Raw genomic sequence first — 22,625 nt, 5'->3', positions numbered from 1 at the left:
ACTCCATACATACGGAGCCAGCAGATTAACAAACTAAAATAAAATTTAATTATTATAAAATACTCATTATTTTCCAAAGTCACAGGGAGCCAAAACAGAAGGATGAACGAGCCACATGTGGCTCCGGAGCCATGGGTTGCCGACCCCTGATCTAAACCTTACTACTAGCTAACCGTTACTATTAGCTAACCGTTACTACTAGCTAACCGCTAGCTCTGGCAGAGCGACTGCCACAGCCACATATAGAGTCAGTGGGAATTGCCTTTCTTTCTACTTTTTACCACAGGCTCTGTGATTTGGTAATCAGTTATGTTTTCATAGCTAAAAGAAGGGGCTGACTTGGATCGGTTCATATTAATCACTGAGCGTTTCTAATTCATTGAATGACTGTAAATGTTTCCTTCACTGTAGAAAAAACATCAGCGTCGATCCCAATGCATTTGTAAATATGAATGTGACGTCATCTTATGTTTGGTGTAATTTTTTGAAAAAACTGTACAATTTTAAGATAATTAAAAAAACTAGATGAACTGAACTGAGCCAGACCAAAGGGTGCAGTCATTTGAAATATGTTTGCCATATTAATTTGTATTTGTCTCTGTGCAGCAAGAGCAGACTGCTGATGTCAAACATACTCCTGTCTTGTACTGGCTTCCCATATACAAACGTGAGGAGGACCCACAGTTCTTCAAAGTTTGGAATGTAAGTACTTTATGATGGATTATGTTTTATTCACTAACTAGTACCAGTGACAGTGTGCTGGTTAATACTCCAGCTGTGTGGGTAATACAACTTAACCAGAAAGTCTTGCCAAAGCAATGTTATGTGTCAAAGCACATAGTCTCCTAAAATATTGCACTTCAGCTCATCTGTGCTCCTGTACCTGACCGTGGACCTCGCCTCTGGCTCGTCTTGGGCCCACAGCCGTCCCCTATTTCATCTGGATGACGCCAATCTGCTGGACTTTAAAAATGCAGTTGTTGAACGAGAAAATGTAATTCTTCTCTAAGAATTTCTAATCAATGATTTAATCATTTCTGTAATGAGTTTGATAAATATGTGTAAATTCTTTATTGCTTTGATTACAATCCTTGAAATAATTAATTTAAATCCATTTTAATAATTTTCTTGATGTGTAATTTCTGACCTCTTAAAATGTCAATTTCAGGTTGCAGTTTTTGCATAAAGTTTTCTTCCCTCAAACGATCAATTCTCTCTCTTTAATACTACACTGTTTTTTTTTCATTTGCAGATTAAAGAGTCACCAGAGCCAGACATCAGCAGCACCTCTGTTGGCATTCTGACCGTCAGCAACAATAATACAAGTTCAGTGCCTTTCTGTCCGCTCAGTACAGCAGTTGTGGTGGAAGATGAGCTTGTGGTAGGCGACATTCCTAAATTGGTATTTTTTTGAGCGCTAATGTTTGTAGGGAAAGGGCAGCCTAAGAAAATGCAGTTTTATGTGAGAAAAGTGTAAAAAAAAAAGGCTGATACACAATATTTGCTTTTCTTGAAATGTAAGAATGTTTTTTTTTATAAAGTTGTATAAGGAAATGGTGTAAAAAAGATTTGTGCTCAATCTTTGCTTTTCTTGAAGACTGATGTATTTTTTTTATGGCTTGTGCACTTTTATTTTTTACACAAATTGTGCAGTATTTTCACAAGTTGTTCAAATGTACTTGTGTAAGTTGGTTTAATAATAAACTTGCAATTACAATTCTGCCTCAGTTTTTCTTTTGTAAGAATGGCCCTGACTAAGAAGGACAAATAAGACTAGTTTAGACTTCAAATGATTAATTTTGAGTTGAGATATATTAAAGTTTTTTAGTTAATTAACTAATGTATAAGGTTCAATAAAAACAAAATATTCTAGTTCAGTAAAGTAAGAATCTTTAAGTTAGTTAAATAAAAAGTTATAGCTTACTTTTAGTTAAATGGTTTTATTTTATTCAACTCAAAGATTTTAAGTTCAAATAACTCTGTCATGGTTTGGACTTCTTTGTATTGGTTTTTGCTTTCTGTTTTGGTTTCTGTTCTGTTCTGTTTCCTGTTTTATTTTGAAAGGTTTTCTGTTTGTCATTTTTTTGTGTTTTACTTCCTTTGTCCCAATCTGGCCTGATCATGTTCACCTGTGTCTTGTCTGCCCTGTCTGTATTTAAGTCTCGTCTATGCCTTCCTCTTGTGCTGGTCCATTAACGTTCTTAACGTCACTAACGTCTGCTCCCTGGCTGTCTCGTCCATGTCTGTCTCCTGCCATGTTTTCAGGTTTTGCCCACAGTGAGTTTTGTTTTGTTTTACCCTGCTCTGCAGTGCCGTTTGTTAAGTAAATCCCTTGCCCTGGAACCGTGTGCCTCCCGTATCTGCATTTTGGGTCCTTCATGCTCCTCAGCCCTGCCAACCTGACAGAATGGACCAGCCATAGGGTTGGGCGATGTCCCTTAAATTGGCCGTTGACGATGTTTGCTGTCGGGGGGGGGGGGTCTATTTTTAATTTTTCATTCTTATATAATTATTATTTGTTATTTTACTTTATTACTTTATTTTATTTCCCAACTAATGAATCATCCGCGATGATCCAGTATAAACTAGGGAAGTGACTTTAACAAAAAAAGTAACAAACAAAATAGAAAAGAAGTGTAGTCCGCTCCCGCACTTAACTAGTCAAGTGGACCGGCGGAGCGCGGATTTACAGCTTTGTGTTTGAGGGGAAGGGGGGTGCTTTGTTACATGAGCGGTATGTGGGGGAGATTTAGGACTGCGATCCGTCCCGCATCTCTAGGGGTACGAGCTACCGAACTCAGAACCGGGTCTAAAAGTGTGTGTCTGAGCACAGCTCGGATCGTCAGCGCACATACAGCGGCTGTGTGAGCTTCAAAGCAGAAATGTCGCTCAGTCCTTAGAAACCATTCAAACAATCACGTGGATTTGTGTTTCGAGTCGCGTCCCGACAAAATAAAGGCTGATGTTATTCCCACATGTTTACGTGCAGCCAGGATGCAGATTGCAGCACCACCCAAAGCAAATGTTGTTAGCCCGTGTTAGCACACTGCGAATTCTGGCTTCTTTCCGGCTCCGCTCTTCAACAGAAAAAGCACTGACCACACGGATTAAAATTAAAACAGGCGAACAGGCGCTTCATAATAATCGTAACATTGTTAAAATCAGTTTAGAAGATCGTTTCGTATATTACGGAGCTGACATATAAATGTATATAGCCGCTCGGCGGAAGTCATTTCCTCAGTCATTCCGGTTTTTCAAACCCTACTGCGCATGTGCGAATGATTTATTCCGACCGAAAGTGTGACCCATGCGAAAGTTTGTTATATTCTGAAAACATTTTTCTGGGCCCATGTACACGGTTGGATTCTAATCCGACCATTGATCCGATCAAGATATTTTGCACATGTAACCGCGGCTTATGGTCTCTACTCGCAGCGTGGCGGGGGCGTGGCATCACGATGGTGTCTCTCCATCGGGATGTCAGTCACCCATCCCGATGGACGATGGTATCGTACAACCCTGGCACAACCCTAACCAGCCATACTTTTTCCTGGACCCAGAGCGGGACATGCGGTTACTGGAGGCCTACTGCCTGGAAGCACAGAGGACCAGGGCGTACTGGGATTTTGACATGCTTCAGTTCTACACTCCAGCTAGCAATGGGAGTCGTCTTGCCAGGAGGGGGGTCGTTGGGTTAGGGTTAGGGGTTAGGGGTTAGGGTTAGGGTTGGTTGGGGTTAGGGTTAGAGGTTAGGGGTTAGGGTTAGGGTTAGGAGTGAGAAAATTAAGATCTCCATGCAGGGCGCCTGGAGATCTCAAGCTCTGGCCTTCCCTGTCCTCACCATGGCTCCACCCTCCTCCCCTCTGGATTGTGCTCATTTCTTCTGTTTCAGGATTCTCTCGCTGCTGAAGAGATCTGTCTGGTAACCGCTGCAGGTAAGTAAAGGCAATTATATGCCTAATTTTGGATCCAGAGAAGTGGATGTATTAAAGGGCTTATTAATTATGCAAATTAGGGTTAGAGCCTGAAGTTCACTTGGTTAAGGTCAGGAAAAAAAACCTGGGTTAGGGTTAGAACAAAAATCACTGGTTTAGGGTTAGAACATTCAATCACTTGGTTAGGATTAAAATGATCTAAAAGGAAATGATTAAAATAAAAGCCCAAAAGCTATGGTGAGTCCAAATGATGGTTTCACATTAGGGATGGAAACTCTTCAATCCCCTCTACTGGATGACAACAGAAAGTGAACTGCACCTGATTGGGTTAGGGTTAGGGTTAGGGGTTAGGGTTAGGGTCCAAACAGGTAAGGAAATCACCCAGCTTGCACAAACAATTTTTCTTTTTCCTCCTCAGTCATTTGTCCTCCAAAAATCCTCTCAGAATAAGTTTTTCTCACTTCTTCACTGAGGTTAGGTTTAGGGCTAGGTGACTTGGAAGGCATGTACAGTCCAAAACATCATGTCTGCGAAAAGATCTTTTCTTCTACAGCATGGAAGGAAGTGGGGCTTCAAACCCCGGCACCAGACCGACAAAGGGGCACTAGCTAGTCAGGGGTTGAAGATTAGAAATTCACCGCCAAAGGCAGTGAACCTCAAGTGCATTGGCCTTCCTCTCGCCCAGAAAGCCAGAGTCATCCGCCCCACACTCAAAAATTAGAATAATTGGACTTACATGATCAAAAATTAGGCTCTCATCGTCCTGGATAACTTGTATTTTCAATTTTGTCTCCTCTTCTTTTTTCTTTGCAGGGACATTTCCTCTATTTCCTCAGGTAAGTAGCCTTGTCTTTGTCTAACCCTAACCCCTAACCCCTGTCTTTGCAGGATAATCTTCAGGCTCCTCCTGGAGTCACTTGTTGCCCAGAATAATGCGCGATATTTCGGACTTTCTGGTCCTTCTTCAGGTGCTGAGCTGAGCAATCTTTGTTTGTATATCCCTTGTACATGAGCGCTTGGATGGAATAAAAATCCTTTGTCCATAAATCCTGGTCTGATTGCCTTCTGTCTTATTGTGCCTCCGTATGACAGGGCTGCAAGGTGAGTGAGTGAGTTGAAAGAAGCAGGTCCTCTTAAATAGAGCAGGTGGGCGGAGTTAGCCTTTGTTTTGCTCCTGAATGGCTGTGGATCCATGCTTTTCCGAAATTGTCCGTAGCTTTATGGCTCTTTGAAGTATAGTCTCACATATTGTTTTTAGGAGTGGGAGCACACCCCCCCTCACCAAGATGAGGTCCAAACAGGTAAGGAAATCACCCATCTTGCACAAACAATTTTTCTTTTTTCCTCCTCAGTCATTTGTCCTCCAAAAATCCTCTCAGAATAGGTTTTTCTCACTTCTTCACTGAGGTTAGGTTTAGGGCTAGGTGACTTGGAAGGCATGTACAGTCCAAAACATCATGTCTGCGAAAAGATCTTTTCTTCTACAGCATGGAAGGAAGTGGGGCTTAGGGTTAGGGTTAGGGTTAGGGTTAGGGGTTAGGGTTAGGGGTTAGGGTTAGGGTTAGGGCGTAAGGTTTTGGCCCCCCTTCCAAGGAAGATGGGCGGTGCACGGTCCATCCCAATGTGGGCATCACTGTGTCGTCTCCTAGGGTTCTGCTGGAAGGTCTGATTCCTTCCCCTCCGTGGGCGGACAAGAATCCACTCACCGTCCATATTTAGTTTAGGTTCACCTTTGTTATTCTAATTTTAATCAAATGTAAATGAAATTTATGTTTTTTTGTTTGTTTTTATAAGTTTTAAGTTTTTTTGTGTTTTTTTTATTTTTTTGTGAAAGGAAATAAGACAAAAATATGAAAAAAGTAAAAAAAGAAGGAAAAAAGAAAGGCGTCCAAAAAACGAAAATAGCGTGCTAAAGCGGCAACGTTTCAACCTGTGTTCAGGTCTTCCTCAGGCCTATAAAGCACGCTTTTCAGTTTGGCTAGGGTTGCTGGCACTTGGAGAGATGTTGTCCCTTCGAAGAGCAGAGCAGAAATGAGCTCTGCTGAGGCTCTTCCTTTTATATAGCCTCTGGGCTCCACCCCCTTGTATTTTCCAGAGTTTAGTTTTCAGACTTTTTTATTTTGTGTTATATTTTTGCCCCTCTTATCTTATTTTAACTTATTTTGAGTCCATATATTTAACTTATTGTCATCATTTATGTTTAACTTAAATGTAATGAATTTAAAGTGTTCATTTATTTAAAAAATGTGTTTATTTAAAATTAAATTTGTAATGAATTTAGAAATTTGTAATGAATTCAAAAGAATCATTTTAAGCTTTAAATCAATTCACTGCTACTCAGGCCAATTTTTAACCTTATATATTTATGTATATGTTTTTGTTTAGTATTGCTTTTGTAGTACATGTAGTTATTGTATGTGAATCCACCCATCTTCAAATTACTATTATTATAGCTAATGTTTACAGCCCTATACATGTATTTGTGTGTTTTTAGGATCTTAATTTTTGTATTGCATGTAAAAACATTTTAGGGTTAAGGTTAGGGGTTAGGGTTAGGGTTAGGGTTAGGGTTAGGGTTAGGTCGATGGGTTCTGGACCCCCTTCCGCGGAAGGTGGGCGGTGCACGGTCCATCCCTAAGTGAGCATCATTGCTACGTCCCCTCGGGTTCCGTTGGAAGGTACGTTTCCTTCCCCTCCGTGGCTGTACAAGGATCCATTCCCTGTCCATGTTTTGTTTTTCAGGTTCGCCTTTGTTATTATAATCTTAATAAGGCGTAAATGAAATTTGTTTTTTGTATTTTCTTATAATGTTTTTATTTTTTTTATTTTTTTTTTTTTTGTGTTTTTTATTTTTTGTGAACGAAAGTAAAACAGCCGAATGAAAGCAAAAAAATAAAGGTTTGTAAAAAAGAAGAAGAAAAAAAATAAGAAAGAAAAAAGACAAGTGCAAAATCTAAACCAAATTAGCGTGCTTTAGCGGCCTTCTTTTTCTTTTTCTTACGTTTCGACCTGTATTCAGGTCTTCCTCAGGCCTATATAGCACGCTGATAAAGTTGGCTGGGTTTGCTGGCACTAAGAGAGATGTTGTCCCTTCGAAGAGCAGAGCAGAAATGAGCCCTGCTCAGCCTCTCTGTATATATAGCCTCTGGGCTCCACCCCTTGTATTTTCCCAGCTTCTATTTTTCACAGTTTCATTTAATTTTTGCCTTTTATTTTAAAGTTACTTTTTAAACTGAATATCCCAATCAAATACCAAATGAAATTTTAATGCCTCTAAATTGTAAACTTAAATAGTATATTAATTGTGTAAAAGAAAGTAGTAATGATTTTAAATTTTAATCAATTTTACTGTTACTTTAGCCAATTTTTATTCCTATATACTTATATATACATATATATATATATACACATACACACATACATATATATATATACATATACACATACATATACACATACACATATACATGTACACAAATCTTTTTAGGATCTTAATGTTGTATTGCATGTTTTTAATAATCCCATCTTTAAATTATGTTTATAAACTAATTATTTATATAATTTATTGATTTGTAAAGGATTTGGTTAGGGTTAGGGCTATATTCTAATTTGCTTTAATATTTCAATAATTTGGTTAGGGTTAGGGCTATATAGTCAATATGGTTAAGGTTAGGGCTATGTACTCAATTTGGTTAGGGTTAGGGCTAATTACTCTGGTTAGGATTAAATTAAAGGGCCAGGTTAAGAAGATCCAATCAAGGTAAGTGATTCATTCAAGGTAAGTAATTTATAAGGTAAGTGATTAAATTACTAATTAGGGGCTCGACTAAATTAAGGGGACTAATCATTGAAACTGCAAAATGGGACTTTATGATAATGGATAATGTCTTTTCATGTTTAGACCATTTGGTTCGTTTGTGTTCAATAAATATATCCATTGTCTCTCTTTTGACTTTCTTTCTTTGTCAGTCCAAATGGAATTGTTTTGTATACCTGCAACCTTTACATTATGCCATCCGTGTAAAATAAAATGTTTGACCAAATTAGTGTCTGTGTCCTTTTTATTAATAATATTGTATTTGTGTTGAGCCATTCTTGTGGAAAGTGAGTTTTTAGTTTCTCCAATATATTGAATTTTGCATTTGGCACAAAAAATGACATAGACACAATTCCTCGATTTCAAAGTAAAGGTTTGGGGAAGTTTGAAGATTTTTTTGTTTACTTGATTTTGAATGTATTGTAATTTAATAAAGTGGTCTTTAAGGTTTGTATGTTTTTGGTTTTGTTGTAAGGGTTGTACTTTTGCCTTCACCAAATAATCTCTTAGACTTTTGTTCCGTCTGTATGCAGAGATTACTTGATGCTTTTTCAGTAATCCCTGGTCTGTAATAAAGTGTTTGAAGTTATTTTTTATTTTATGATTTAGTGTTTTACTTCCTTTTGAGAAATTTGTAATCAATGGGATTTTTTCTTTTACATCGTTATGTTTTTGTCCAGAATCCTTGAGAGTTTTGAAACAACGTCGTAGAAATGACCTGGAGTATCCCCTATGTCTTAAGGCAGAGAATAATATTTTCACAGGGTTAGGGTTAGGGTTAGGGGTTAGGGTTAGGGTTAGGGTTAGGGAGGGTTAGGGTTAGGGTTAGGGGTTAGGGGTTAGGGTTAGGAGTAAGAAATATAAGGACTCCCTGCTATTAAGCAAGGAGCCCTGATGCACGGGCCATCTCTGTCTCCACCATGGCTCCACCTTCATCTCCCCTTAACTTTATTTTTTAACTTTTCTTTCAGGGTCTTTTCTCATAAGGAGAGCTGTCTGGTCATCACAGCAGGTAAGTATGGGTAAAATTATAGCATCATTTTGGATCCAAATGTTAAAGTGGGTAAGTATAAGGCCTTATGGGTCAAAACAGTTTAGGGTTAGAGCAAGAAAAACACCTGGTTAGGATTAGGGGACCAAATTCACCTGGTTAGGGTTAGAAGATGTACTCCCCTGGTTGGGATTAGGGTCAGTTAAATGAAGGTGGTTAAATGAAGGTCAAAAAGCCATGGTTAAACCCAAAGGAAAGGACAAAATAAAACATTCAGATTATGTGACTCTTTAACTCCCTCTGCTGGAGAAAACAAGAAAGGAAAGAAAAAGACCTAATTGGTTTAAACATCAGCTTCCTCTTCTGAATAAAGAGGGAGAGACCCTGGTTGCAAGCCGTCCTTTGTGCTGGAGCTGTACTGAAAGCAAAGAAAACAATGTTCAAATGTAAGTTAATAACATGAACTTTCTATAGCCGATTGCAGGGACAATTATTTGGGCCTCTGGAAAAAGTTCTTCTGCCACTTTCACCGTTTGGAACATTTCCGTCACTGGGACATCTTTGTCCTCATGTGTTCTCTGGTGGATGCCGAATGACAGCAACAGAGTCTTTGGTTCAGTGTAGAAGGTGGCGTTTTTTAGCAGAAACTCAGCGTGGTGCCATGTGGCTTGAGGAAAGCTGTCCACTTGAATGTGGTCAGCTTTAAAGGATGGAAGTCTGCCGGTATTTGAATCTCCCACAACGACCGTCTCCTGATGTATGTGGAGATGCCAGTCTGTGAATTTGTGTGGAGTGATGGCATGTCGTGTTGGGGTGCATACCTGCACAGCTGCTGCAGAGAATGCTGCAGGTCCTGCTAGGGTGGAGTGAGGAGCCTCAGTGTTTTGCTCCTGGGACGCACGTTGTTCATCTGCTGGCTGCATCTCCGGGATGGGAGATGGTTTAGCTGCAATGGCGATCTTCACTTGTGATGGAGGAGGAGTCATCAAAGAAAGATGATGGGGAGGAGATGTGGGAGGCGAATATTCTGTGTCACTCATCTCTGTAGATTGGAGCAGAGGTGACCAGTCCCACTCTGTGCTCTTCCTCCTGGTCTTCCTAGGAGCACGTTTATGTGCTTCTGCTGGTCTCTGTGGCCTTGTGATTCGGGGCTGGACTGCTGGTGAAGGTGATGGAGCCAGCTCCAAGCTTACGTCTCCCTCTAGTTCCTCTGTTAGTTCTGAAACACAGGGAAGAGGAGAGGGGGGGGCCGGTGCTCTTAATCCGGTGCTGAGCATGCTCAGGCACTGGTCCAGGGTTTCCTGCTTCAGTCGCGTGCCCAGGTGTCTCTTTGCCCAGCAGGTGGCGATCTCAAGAGGTCCCCTCCAACCGTCTGTGGAAAGCTGGGAGAGTGTGTTCAGCTCCACGTCTATAATGTTCTGATAGTGCTCTCTCAGCATCAGGATGGTGGTATAAGTCCAATTTTTGGCATTTCCCTCTATAAGAGTCTGTATTTGTAAATTGGGGAAAGCAGGTTTGATGATTTTTGTCAGATTTTGGGTTATTCTATGTAAAGATGGAGGATATACCTCCTTGGACACATTATTGAGGTGGTGCACCGCTTTGATGAGTCTATTGATGACACGCACCTTTTGGGGGAAGTCTGGGTCATCCGACTGCACTCTGTGTGGGGGCGCTCCGGCTGCGTCTCCCCGTGTTGTGAGGGTTAGGGTTAGGGTTAGGGGTTAGGGTTAGGGGTTAGGGGTAAGGGTTAGGGGTTAGGGTTAGGGTTGGTTAGGGTTAGGGTTAGGGTTGGGTTTTAGGGTTGGGGTTAGGAGTTAGGGGTATACTTGTATGCACTGGCCAACTGGCTGACATTGTGGTTTTAAAACAAATGGAGGTTCTATGCTGGATTTGATCCTGGGTTTTCAGAGTGGCAGGCCAGTAATTTCCATATAGTGCCACTGGGAACCCGTGGAGTACTGTGAAGTGGAGTTCTATTTAAACAACTTCATAATAAAAAAAAAATAAAAATAAAAAAATAAAAATAAAAAATAAAAAATAAAAATAAAAATAAATAAATAAAAAAGGGGGGGAAAAAATAGAGAAAAAGCAAAATAAAATAAAAAAGGGTGTGGGGGGAATTTTGGGGCCCTAGAGATAATAAATAATAAGAGATACAGGTGGCTAAGAGGTGGATGGATGCAATAGTGAGTGCTAGAAAATAAGTGCTAAAATTTTAAAGTGCTAAAATTTTAAAGTGCTAAAGATAAAAGCAAGTGCTAAGATTAAAAACACACATAAAAAAACATAAAAGCATGCAAGATTAGGGTCGCATGCATTAATAAATAATCAAAATACAACATAGAACAATTAGGTATTGCATCGTCCACCAAAATAAAAGTGTAAGCCACCATAGTACTTAGAAGTAAAATTTAAAGTCAACTTTTTTTGGGGGGGGGGGAAAAGGGGGTTAAAATAATCTATTGGTACATCACCGGGTAGGTTAACAGAAAAAAAAAAAAAAAAAAAAAAAAAAAAAAACGAATAAGGGGGCAGAGGTTGTTTTATAGGTGGGGAGTGAAAGCAACGGTGTGGCTAGTCAGGGAGGTCAATCCTCATTTAGGCCGCCCGGGGCCATCGTCCCGAGTCTTTGGATCCAAATTCTCTCTGCTCTCTTTCTCTGCCCACACGTCCATCTGTCATTGTGTTCCAGTCCAGATATTATGAGATGAGTTAAGGGGTGTAGTGTAAAGTGTGAAACCAGGTGGGTGGTAAGTCGTCCTGCCCTAATGTTGTAGAGATGTTGATTAAGACGGGTTTGAATTGAATGTTGTGTCTCTCCAATATAGTGCTTATTGCACAGGGTGCAAGTGATGATATAAACTACGTTTCTCGTGACTAGAGGTAGTGAAGCTAAAATTGGATATGATGAGCCAGTTCTAATATTGTGGATGATTTTCCTGGATTTGAAATGATGGGTCAATTGGGGTTGGGGTGTGTTTTTATGTTCACTGTAAAGGGACGTGACCAGGAGAGACTTAAGGCTTTTATGTTTTCGATATGCTGATATGATTTGGAGGTTGTTAAATGCAGGATGGTGAGCCTTTGAGTTGGTGAAATTCTGCTTGATTATGTGATGAAGTCCTGTTATTTTGTGTGAGAACGTAGATACAAATGGTACCAATTGTGGAGTGTGACAGGGGGGATGTGAAGAGAGGGAGGAATCTGGGGGTTCAGATTCTGGGGCCTGGGCAGGGGGGGGGGGTAGTCTGAGAGCGGGTGGGAGCAAGAGAAGCCAAAGTGGAAGACTTTATGGATCTGAGGAAGCGTTTTGAATAGCCCCTGGTTCTGAGACTTTTAAAGAGGGTGGTGGTGGCAGAGTGAAAGTCAAGGGGGTTTGAGCAGATTCTATGAAAACGGATGATTTGTGATTTTATAAGACCTTTAAATGTATGCCTAGGATGATAACTGGTTTTATGAAGTAGTGAATGGGTGTCTGTGGGCTTGAAATAAACCTTAGTCTGTAGGGTATATTGCGTGCTGTTGGTGACTTGGAAAAAGACGGTGGTGTCCAGGAAGTTTATTTCATGTGCGTCAATGGTATGTTTGAGTTTAATAGATGGATGATGGTTATTTAAAATATTGAAGAATTCGGTAAATTGGGTGATGGAATGAGACCAAATGCCAAATATATCGTCCAGATATCGGAGGTAGAGGGTTGGTTTAATTGGGCATTTGGTTAAGGCTTCCTGCTCCCACTCGCTCATGTAAAGGTTAGCGTAAGAGGGGGCAAACCTTTGGCCCATGGCCGTCCCGGTAATTTGAAGATAGTATTGATTATTGAATAAGAAGTCATTATTGTTTAAACAGAGTTCAATTAGTTGTAATAATTCTTTGTCCGGACGTTTGGGATTTGGATATTTAATAAATGTGTTATTAACTGTGCGTAGGCCAAGATGAGTGTCTATGTTGGTATAAAGACTGTTTACATCTATGGTGAAGAGAAAGGATGATTTTGGGACGACCATGGGCCGTAGAATGTCCAGAAAATGGTAGGTATCTTTGATGTAGCTTGGGTGTTGCACGGAGAGGGGGCCTAGAAAATGGTCGATGTATTGGGAGATATGGTACGTGGCACTATTGCAGTCGGAGATTATTGGTCTGCCGGGAGGAACTTCAAAGGGAACCGTCCAGGTGGGGGGTTCTTTATGTATTTTGGGGAGTAAGTAAAAGTAGCGGGGTCTTGGGATGTCAGGTCCAAAGAGGAAATCGCGTTGTTTTGCCGTTATGTATTTTTTCGTATATAGTGTTTGAATTATGTTCCTGAGAGTGACCTGGGTATGTGGTTGCAATGAGTCTGCTATGAGTTTATAATATTTGGAATTTTGAAGTTGGCGGTTAGCTTCAAAGAGGTATTGTTGCCGGTCCATGATTACAATTTTGGAACCTTTATCTGCTGGTTTGATGATGATATTGGGGTTGCGAATGATTTGGGTGAGGGCCCTGCGCTCCTCCCCACATAGATTGTCTGAGACATCTGCCGGGAAATGGTAGCGTGCTAGGGTCCTCCGGTCAGTCTGAAGTAGTCTAAGTGTATGGGGATGAAGACCAGAGTCGTGCGGTTCCCAATTGGAAGGGTGTGTGAATGGGATATGTTGATAGGCAGTAGGGCTGTTGGAAAAGTGGTCAATGAGTTTGAGTCTCCTGTGGTAGAGACAGAGGTCTCTCTGAAGTTCCTCCCGATCAAAGTGGATGGGTCGAGGGACAAAAGTGAGCCCCCTTTCAAGAAGATGGCGCTTGGTAGGGGGGGTGCTTGGACATCACTGCCAGCAAGCAGCAGATGTCCTCCTAGCACCCTACCCGCCAATTTTAACCGCACCTTAGACATTTAGGGCCCCTTGGTGGGGAGGGTGAGGGGACATCACTGTGAGTAATCAGGAGATGTCCCCTTAGTGCCCTACCCGCCAATTTTAACTGCACCCCCCTTAGTACACACACCCCTCCCCCCTCAATATATACATCCCAACATAAACACACACACATGCACACACACACCCTCTTAAACACACATATACGCACACACATTTTGCAAGGAAGGTGGGACCTAGGACCATCTGTCCCCTGCCTCTTCCCTGGTGGGGGGTACGGGCCCCTTTGGAGCGGCGGCCGTGTCCCCGGGGTGCCGGCTTCCTGGGCCCGGCGGTGCTCTCTCCGCGCGGTGGGGGGGTTCACATTACATCTGAGCCAGGGGTGTTGGTGTCCCTGGGGGGTGGGTTCTGGTCCTTGCTCCTGAGCGCTGGGCCCCGCCTAACTTCCAACTGTGGCCGAGCCTGGTCGGGCCATATTTACAACACCCCTTGTGGGCCCTCTTTTTTCCCCGGGGTTCCCCCCTCCTGGGCGGGGGCGGCGGGCCCCTGCCTTGCTCCTCCCTGGACCAACCGTGGGCCGGGCGGATGGCTGCCTGGAGTGCGGGGCGGGTCTCCCTTGGGGGGTCCTGGCTCGTACCTGGGGTTGGGGCGGGGGGATGCCCGGAACTCCTGGGTGGTGGTGGGGTGCTCATCTGGGGCTGTGGGCGTCCCTCTCCGGTGGGGCCCTGCGTTGGGCTCTCCCGGCGCGGCGGGGGGGCTGTTCTCCTGGTTGGGCTGGGGCGGCCCTCTCTTTCCCTCTGTGCCTCCCTGCTCTCTGGCTCTGGGGGGCCTTGCGGCGGTCCTGCTGGCCCTGGCCTGGGTGGCGGGCTTGGTCGCCCGGGCGGCGGTTGTTCCCTGCCGGTTTCCGTGTGGCGTGGGGGGATTCCGGCTGCCGCTGCTGCTGCGGTGGGGGTCTTGGGGTGGGGATGGCTGGGCGCTCTCCTTCCTTCTTTACACATTCCACCATCCATATTAGAAGAACATGAGCACTCACCTGAGCACGGGTGTTGGCTCACCTTTGCACTGGCGGTTTGCGTGACTGAATGACTGAAATGTTTCACACTAGTTGGTTTTAAGGCATAAGTATGCGTGTGAGCACTATCTGTTTTGTGTACATGTCGACAGATGGACATTTTTGCAACTAGCAGGTGTGTTTGACACTTGGGTGTGTGTGTGGACAGGCTCCGCCCTTTTTGTACTGCATTTGAGCCTTACCATGGTGATTAACAACCAGTAAACTTGTTGCTCTATGCTGCTTCATGGTCTTATCCCCCTTCCCCTCCTACTATCACCCTCCTTCCCCCCCTCTTTCTAACGTCCCTCTCTCTTCTTCCCCTCTTTCCTTTTCCGTCCGGTCCAACACCAAAGATCTTCAAACATGTTTGAAATTAATAAAGTTTGGCCTCAATTACAAAAGGGGTTTATTCAGACATACCTTTGGTTTGTCTGAAGATTAATAACCCCTCTTGTTAAAGTAAAATATGTCCAACACAAGAGGCCCTCAGCTCTCATCTGTTTGCCCAGCTGTTGGACAGGACAAGGTAAAAAAAAAAAAAAAAAAAAAAAAAAAAAAAAAAAAAAAAAAAAAAGAAGATGGCGTTGAGAAGCTGAAGGTGTGAAGAGGGTGGACAGATTGAGAATTGAGGATTGGGATTCCCAGCCCAGGTCCCACTCTGGGTGTGTAGGGGTGTGAGGTACCGGTTGGGCCTGTGAATTTAATGTAAATTTAATTGCTGGATCCAGTTGTGAAAAATGAGGTTGGCTGTTTCAGAGGTCCAATGTATGTTGTCCTTCTCCGTATGGAATGTATCATGGGGGATTTCTGTGAGGAAAGGAACCGTTATGGTCATGGTGTTATTGATGAGCTTAAGATTGTTGCGTTGAACTGGGCTTAGGTGGGACGAAAAGTTCATGATGGGAAAGTAAAGGTCTGCATTAGGGAAGGTCGACTTAGCCTGGCGGAAGAGGCCCTTCAATTGTTTGATGGAGGTTTGCTTGGGGTCCTGATCCTTATTATTAATTCCCACGGAGAATATAACTATTTTAACCTGTGGGTTTGGGGGGGTCTTTTCACAAACCTTTAGAAAATGATAGATCGTGGCCCCAGGATAACTGTCCAGTTGAATCTGGCTGTAGTTGTGTGGAGGAATCCTGTTAATGTTTGAGTCCCCCAGAATCAGGACTGGTTTCCGCGGCTTAAAAGACCAAGACTGAATTTTGCGGTTGGAGCATGCTTGATGGTAAGTGGGGGCAAAGAGCTTTGGAGTGGTTGGACTAAATGGGGAGGTGAAAAATGATGGGTTAGGCCTGGGTTCCGTGGTCACGGGGCCAAGGGTCCTTTGGTAGACAGAAATGGGGTCTTGTTGCGAAATGTTGTCCTGTAAGTATGAGCCCTCCACTATAGGTGAAGTGTCTGATCCAGGGGGATGTGGAGGATCAGAATAAGAAGGAGGAGCCGGAGTTGGTTCACAAGAAGAAGTATGAGGAGACGAAGGTGTAGGGGTCTGTGGGGGCCGAGAAGAAAACTGGTGAGGAGAGTCATCCATGTTTGAAAGGTCTAGTAGTGAGGTTGGTTCCAAAGAAGGAAGGGGAACCAAGGTGGACTGATCTGGGACATAGCTGGGCAGCGTCGTCCCAACCCGATTGGTTGAGGAGGGCTCAGAGTGGGTTGTTTGGTGGTCTTGTTTGACCTCCACATTCCCTCTCATCATTTTTGCCGACTCCTCCCCTTGCAGGGGTGTGTTTTTTAGGGAGGGAGTGCGCCGCCCAGCCGGATAGCCTGGGGAGCCGGTCCCGTCAGACTGCTGAGAAGATGGACAAATTTCATCAGAAGTGAATACTGAAACATTTGAATGTAGTTTCAAAAGAATAGGTTGTGAAGTTTGGATTTGCATGGGTGGGCGTGGAGGTGGATGTACCTGTGCTAGGAGCGGAAACGCCACCTTGGAGCCAGGTTGAAGTGTCTGGTTAAATGAGACAGAGGGTATAGAAATGGAGGGAACCATGGAGTTTTCTTCAGGGTGGGCCTCCTGGGTTGAGGAGTCTTTCCTGGGAATCTCTGAGGTTCTTTGTGGCCTGGGGGTGGGTTAGGGTTAGGGTTAGGGTTAGGGTTAGGGGTTAGGGGTTAGGGTTAGGGTTAGGGTTAGGGGTTAGGGTTGGGGCGAGAGCTCCACGCTGTAAACCTGGAACCCCCATATGTACAGACCATTTCTGTCTCCACTCAGATCTCGCCCTCCTCTCCAGACCATATAGAATATTTAAAATTTAGTATTTTTTGTGTTGAATCTAAATTCTCACAATCTGATTAGGCTTAGGGCCTTCCAGTCAGAGACGGTTAGGTTTAGGGGCAGAAATCTTTGGGCAGGGCTATATGGAGATGGATTGTGTCAATTATTGGTCTCCCTCTGCTGGACACAAAAATGAAAGGGGGTTACAAAATATGAATGTGTAGAGGGAATGTTTAGCATCTCCCTCTGCTGGACAATGGAAGGAAGAGCAGCCAAGCGTCACCTATGAGAACAAAGATGGTTTTTTCTCATTAAGACCTTTTGGATGGAGGGTGTCTAATTTAGAAATCCAAATTCTTTCATTTTTTCTTCTCTCAGGGGTTGACCATCTGGGATTCATCTGAACGATCGTTGCTCTAACTGAATCCCATCCGTGAAGCATAAAGTGTTGGACCAGGTAAGTGTCTGTGTTTTTTTGTTTTGTGATGTTGTGTCTGTGTTGGGTGAATCTAACTAAGAGAGTGTTTCCAGTCTCCCCAACGTACTGTATCCCACAGGTGGAGCAGGAGATAATATAAATGCAGTTTTGAGAGTGGGGGCTCCCCCTGCATAGAGACGGAAACACATTTTTGTTGTGGTGGCTGCATATCCAATCCAAGTGTTTGAAAAAAGAGGTGAGTGCTCTGGATTTGGGTGGTGTAGGGGGGGGAAGTTTGGCTCTAATTAAAATGTCTTTGAGATTTTTATTCCTCCTATAGGCTGGCAGAAATCTATGCTCCTTGAGCAGACCCTGGCCCTGAACAAGATCCCGGAAGTTCCTCCTGAGGACTCTCACCATCCTGCACGTGGCTGCCGAATATGTTGTAATGATGGGTAAAAGGGGGGATGTATCAATAGTTTTAATTTGTTGAAATGACTTAAAACACTTTCTTAGAAAGGTGCGGGAATAACCTCTTGTGTATAATGCCGAAAAAAGAATTTTGGTGGCCTTTTTAAAGTCTGCCTGTTGGGTGCAGATTCTGTGGAAGCGGAGCAGCTGGGATTTAACCAGACCTGCAAATGTGTGTTTGGGATGAAAACTGGTTTTATGTAACAGTGCATGTGTGTCTGTGGGTTTAAAATAAACTTTAATGTCCAATTTGTGTGTGGTGTGAAAGTCACTTCCCTTAAATGTGGTCATGTCTAGAAAGTCGACTGAAGAGGCGTGGCATGTTGATTTTAGTTTGATGGAAGGGTTGTGGCTGTTGAGAGTCCCCAGGAAGGTTCCAAACTCCTGCTCAGAGTGGGTCCACACGCCCCAGATGTCGTCGAGGTACCTGTAATAACAGAGCGGCTTTAAAGCACATTTCTGTAGTGCAGAGGATTCCCATTCTGCCATGAATATGTTGACATAAGCCGGTGCAAATTTTTTGCCCATAACTGTGCCTTTAATTTGAACAAAAAATTCTCCATTAAATTCAAAATCATTTCTGTTTAGATTAATCTCTAATAATTGGAGAAGTTCTTTATCTGGTCGTTTTTTGTCTGGGTATTTATGAAAGATTCTTTTAATACTGTCAATGCCCTCTTTGTGGTCAATATTGGTATATAAGCTATCAATATCCATAGTGAAAAGAAAAGAGTCTGCTGGGATTACTAGCTGTTTAATTTTTTCAATAAAATGATATGTATCTTTAAGGTAACTGTCATGTTTATTAGATAACGGATTCAGAAAAAAGTCCAAATATTCTGCTGTATAATAGGTTTCACTCTCACAGTCTGAAACAATGGGTCTGCCAGGAGGAATTTTAGATGGAACGGTCCATTTTTGGGGATCTTTATGGATTTTGGGTAACATATAAAACCGTCTGGGCCTCGGTTGCGAGTTGCCCTGCAGGTAAGTTTTTTGTTTTTTATTAATAAATTTCTTTTTCAATAAATTATTAATAATTGTATCTACTAGGGGGATTGTATCTAAATAAATGGGTTTATTGAGTTTATGATAATAAGTTACATCATTTAACTGTCTGTAACCTTCATATAAATAATCTTTTTTATCCATAATTACTGTTACACTGCCCTTATCGGCTGGTTTAATAACTATATCATTATTTTGGGCTAATTCTTTTAGAGCTTTGGTTTCCTCACCACTCAAATTTGGAGTGTTATGAATGATTTTAAAATCATTCTCAAAGTATGAAATATCCTGGTCTATTAAACGGTTAATTTGTGGTGGGAGAGTAGCAGATGGGGGTGTCCAGTCAGATTTCAGTGTGAATGGCTGAGGTTGGATGCTGCTTTTGTCCTTATAGTGAACAGTTAACTTAATTCTGCGATGGTACTCCTGTAAGTCATGTCTGGATTGAAAGGTCAAATTCTTACTGTTACATTTGGAAGGGATGAAAGTAAGACCTCTGCTCAGCAGGGAAAGCTGTGTGAGAGAAAGAACAAAGTTATCACATAGATTCATGACTCCATCTTTCCCCTCCCTCTGTGAGAGGCTTAAAGGGAGCTTCAGTTTAACCACGAAGCCCAGTGTTCCAGAATCCTCTTCGCGGTAGCTGCCGTCCAGTGGATGCTGTCAGTTTGGGTCTCAAAGAAGCCACTGAGTGGGGGGATGTAGTCTGTCAGTTCTTGGATGTGTTGATTTAAATGGATAAGGACGGCTTTTTCATCTGGTGAAAGGTGAGGTGAAAAACTGACGTGAGGGACGAGGATCGTGGCGTCTGGGAATCTCTGTCCTGCTACAGTCAGGGCTTTGATCATCTCTTTCACTGGAGCTTTTTTATCCCTCTGGGATCTGTTGTTGAGGCCGAAGGATAGCAGGAGAACCTCTGGTTCCGTCTGGAAGGTGGCCGTCTTCAGGAGAAATTCTGCATGATGCCATCTGGCGCCAGGAAAACTGTCCAATTGTACATTTCCACCTTTAAAAGGTGGAAGGCGGCTGATGTTTGAGTCTCCTATGATGACCTTCTTCTGTTGTATGTGCAGGTGCCACTCTGTAAATTTGCGGGGCGTGTTGTCGTGTCGTGTTGGAGCACACACCTGCATTTCTGCTGCAGAAGTTGTCGTCTGCTCTGCTCGCTCGATGGCTAGGCGAGATTGCACGCTGGATCTCAGCTTGGAGAGAGTGGCAGGGGTGAGTGTGTGGTACCCTCTGCTCTCCATGGTGCTGGTTTGGACAGGAGGAGGAGGACTCCCTTCTCTGTGGGAGGAGCGTTGGCTTACTCTTCTCTGGCTCAGCGCTGTGATCTGCTCATCTGCTGGTTCTGGCTCCAGAGTGATTTCCTCTTCGGCTTCAGAGTCAGCCTTCTGCATGTCGAGAACTCGTACGACACTTTCTGCCGTAGAGCTTATTTGAGAGCGATTTATGCGTGGTGGAAGAGGGATTACAGGAGAAAGACGAGATGGGGATGTGGGAGGAGAAAGTTCTGTTTCACTTGCCTCCTCAAGGTCAAACAGAGGTGACCAGTCCTCCTGTTGTGGTTCTGTCATGGTCTCCACTGAAACCCGGGAGATTGGTGCAGGGGGAGGCGCTGCGTGGATTTGGGCGATCGTTGTGATCTGATGACTGCTGCTTTGTGGTGAAGGGGGTGGCCGTGCTGCAGCTGGGCTCTGTGGTCTCGTGGAGGGAGGCTGGTTCACTGGAGGTGATGATGGAGCCAGCTCAATCACAGCATGTGGGTCCTCTTCTGCTGTCTGGTCAGCTGTCTGCGTTGGGAGAGAAGAAACGGCAGCAGCAGGAAGAGGAGCAGGAGGTGCTGTTTCTGTCGTCCTGGCAATGATGACCGCCTGGGCACGGTCTATTGTATCCTGTCTCAGGCGTCTGCCTAAATTACGTTTCGCCCACGTTGTGGCTATTTCAAAGGGGCCTCTCCAGTCCGGTGAAGGAAACTGGGTGAGCTTTTGCATTTCAGAGTCAATGTTCTTTTGATAATGCTCTCTGAGGATGAGAACGGTAGTGAAGGCCCAATTTCTAGCATTGCCGTCAATCAAAGTCTGTGTTTGTAGATTTGGGGATGCTGGTTTGATAATTGTAGCTAGATTGTTTGTTATTTTGTCCAGGGAGGGAGGATGAGCCTCTCTGGACACATTGGTGAGGTGGTGTACAGCTTTAATCAGTCTGTTCATTACACGCACCTTCTCTGTAAAATCAGGGTCATTAGACTGTACCCTGTGGGGGGGGGCTTCATTCCGAGCACCTGCTGGTACAAAGACGTAGTGGCCATTTTGGTTGGAGGGACCGCGTGGCCTAGGTCTTGGCGCACGCCGAGCGCCATCTTGAAATGGGTAGCGCGGCCCGCTATAGAACGGCTGCGGTGCAGGGCGATGTCTAACCTGCTGTCTGCCGTAGAAGGTCGGCTCCAGAAAATGGGCTCCCTCTCTGGTGACGTCCGCATAGGATCGGCGTCCGTCTCGGCGTGTGTAGCTGGAAAAATCCGCAGCTGCACGTCTGTTCTGTGGCCTGTCGCGTTCATAGGCCCGTTCCCTCCGTCTGCCTCCTCTGGACTGCACCAGTGTCCATCCGTCGTCGTGTGGGCGCGGTGGCATGGCTTACTGTGGTCCTGGTTTAATTCGGCCCGTTGCAGAAGGTACCTCCGTCACACGTGGCTAAGAAGCTATGCTAATACTGGGAGGCTATGCTAATAATAAACTAGGAAACGTGATTTACCGATCAACTTCGGTTTAATAAAAAAATAATACAAGCCAAGGTTGCAACGTTTCGATCAAAATAAATCTTCTTCAGGCTGGCTTATCAACAATAAACATGTAAGTAGGCATACACACGAAGAACAGCTCCGAGCGTGCGCTTCCTCACAGTGTTGGAAGCAACTGTTTGTAAGATGGCGGACCATGTCCCATCCTGCACCTGGGCTGCTCATCCAATCCGGAGGCGTTGCTGGGCAGAATGTTGCCTTCACAGGTCGCTGGGTCATGAAGGCTCGGAGCGTTGCATTCAAATGCATACGAACATTTGTAATTTCATATAAAATTAAACTTTTTTTATATAAAAAAATCTCAACATTTTAAAGAGTATTGTAAATAAATGAACAATATATTTAAACATTACATTTTCAAGAATTGAATGCAAAAAAAATAGTAAGTGAATATAATAAATTACAACGCTATGGAAATTCTGCACAGGATCAATCACTGTGTTCTGTGTAAAAAAACATTCAACTATGCATTTATTGTATATTGTTCTTAATGTAACAGTGATAACCAAAAAATGAACTAGAGTATTGTTTTTTATCCAATATAATTAAGGCTGCAGTGGCAAAGGTGAGAGTAATCCCTTTAAAAGAAAAAGATGTGATAGATGTTAGTTTTAAATTGCAGTCATGAAAATAAAGAACATGGCAATATTCAATTTTTAAAAAATAGAAAGAAGTGATTTGGGGGGAGAGAAGAGAGACAGAGACCCTGCGGAGAAGCAGAAGGTTCAGACGAGTTAGGTGTTAGGGTTGGGGCGAGAGCTCCACGCTGTAAACCTGGAACCCCCATATGTACAGACCATTTCTGTCTCCACTCAGATCTCGCCCTCCTCTCCAGACCATATAGAATATTTAAAATTTAGTATTTTTTGTGTTGAATCTAAATTCTCACAATCTGATTAGGCTTAGGGCCTTCAAGTCAGAGACGGTTAGGTTTAGGGGCAGAAATCTTTGGGCAGGGCTATATGGAGATGGATTGTGTCAATTATTGGTCTCCCTCTGCTGGACACAAAAATGAAAGGGGGTTACAAAATATGAATGTGTAGAGGGAATGTTTAGCATCTCCCTCTGC

The 22,625-nt window shown here is 43.4% G+C and overlaps 1 protein-coding gene across 2 annotated transcripts; it reads right to left on the bottom strand.

Moving 5' to 3' along the window:
- Nucleotides 1-17,343: 17,343 nt before the first annotated feature.
- LOC111947857 (translation initiation factor IF-2-like) lies at nt 17,344-21,167 on the bottom strand. 2 transcript variants are annotated; one of them, XM_023958076.1, is made up of 3 exons: nt 19,884-21,167; nt 19,221-19,269; nt 17,344-18,175 (listed from the first exon to the last, which is right to left on the bottom strand). In XM_023958076.1, exons 1-3 carry the CDS (start codon nt 20,967-20,969, stop codon nt 18,078-18,080), a joined length of 1,233 nt encoding a protein of 410 aa, XP_023813844.1. In that variant the 5' UTR covers nt 20,970-21,167; the 3' UTR covers nt 17,344-18,077. The 2 variants fall into 2 exon arrangements, 1 of the variants encoding a protein (XP_023813844.1); XR_002873807.1 differs by having other exon boundaries at nt 19,221-21,167.
- Between the last annotated feature and the right edge of the window lie 1,458 nt (nt 21,168-22,625).

This window comes from Oryzias latipes, chromosome 9, assembly GCF_002234675.1.
Source record: "Oryzias latipes chromosome 9, ASM223467v1".
Lineage (NCBI taxonomy): Eukaryota > Metazoa > Chordata > Actinopteri > Beloniformes > Adrianichthyidae > Oryzias > Oryzias latipes.
The sequence above is the reverse complement of the archived record's forward strand: the minus strand, read 5'-3'. Positions and strand labels throughout refer to the sequence as shown.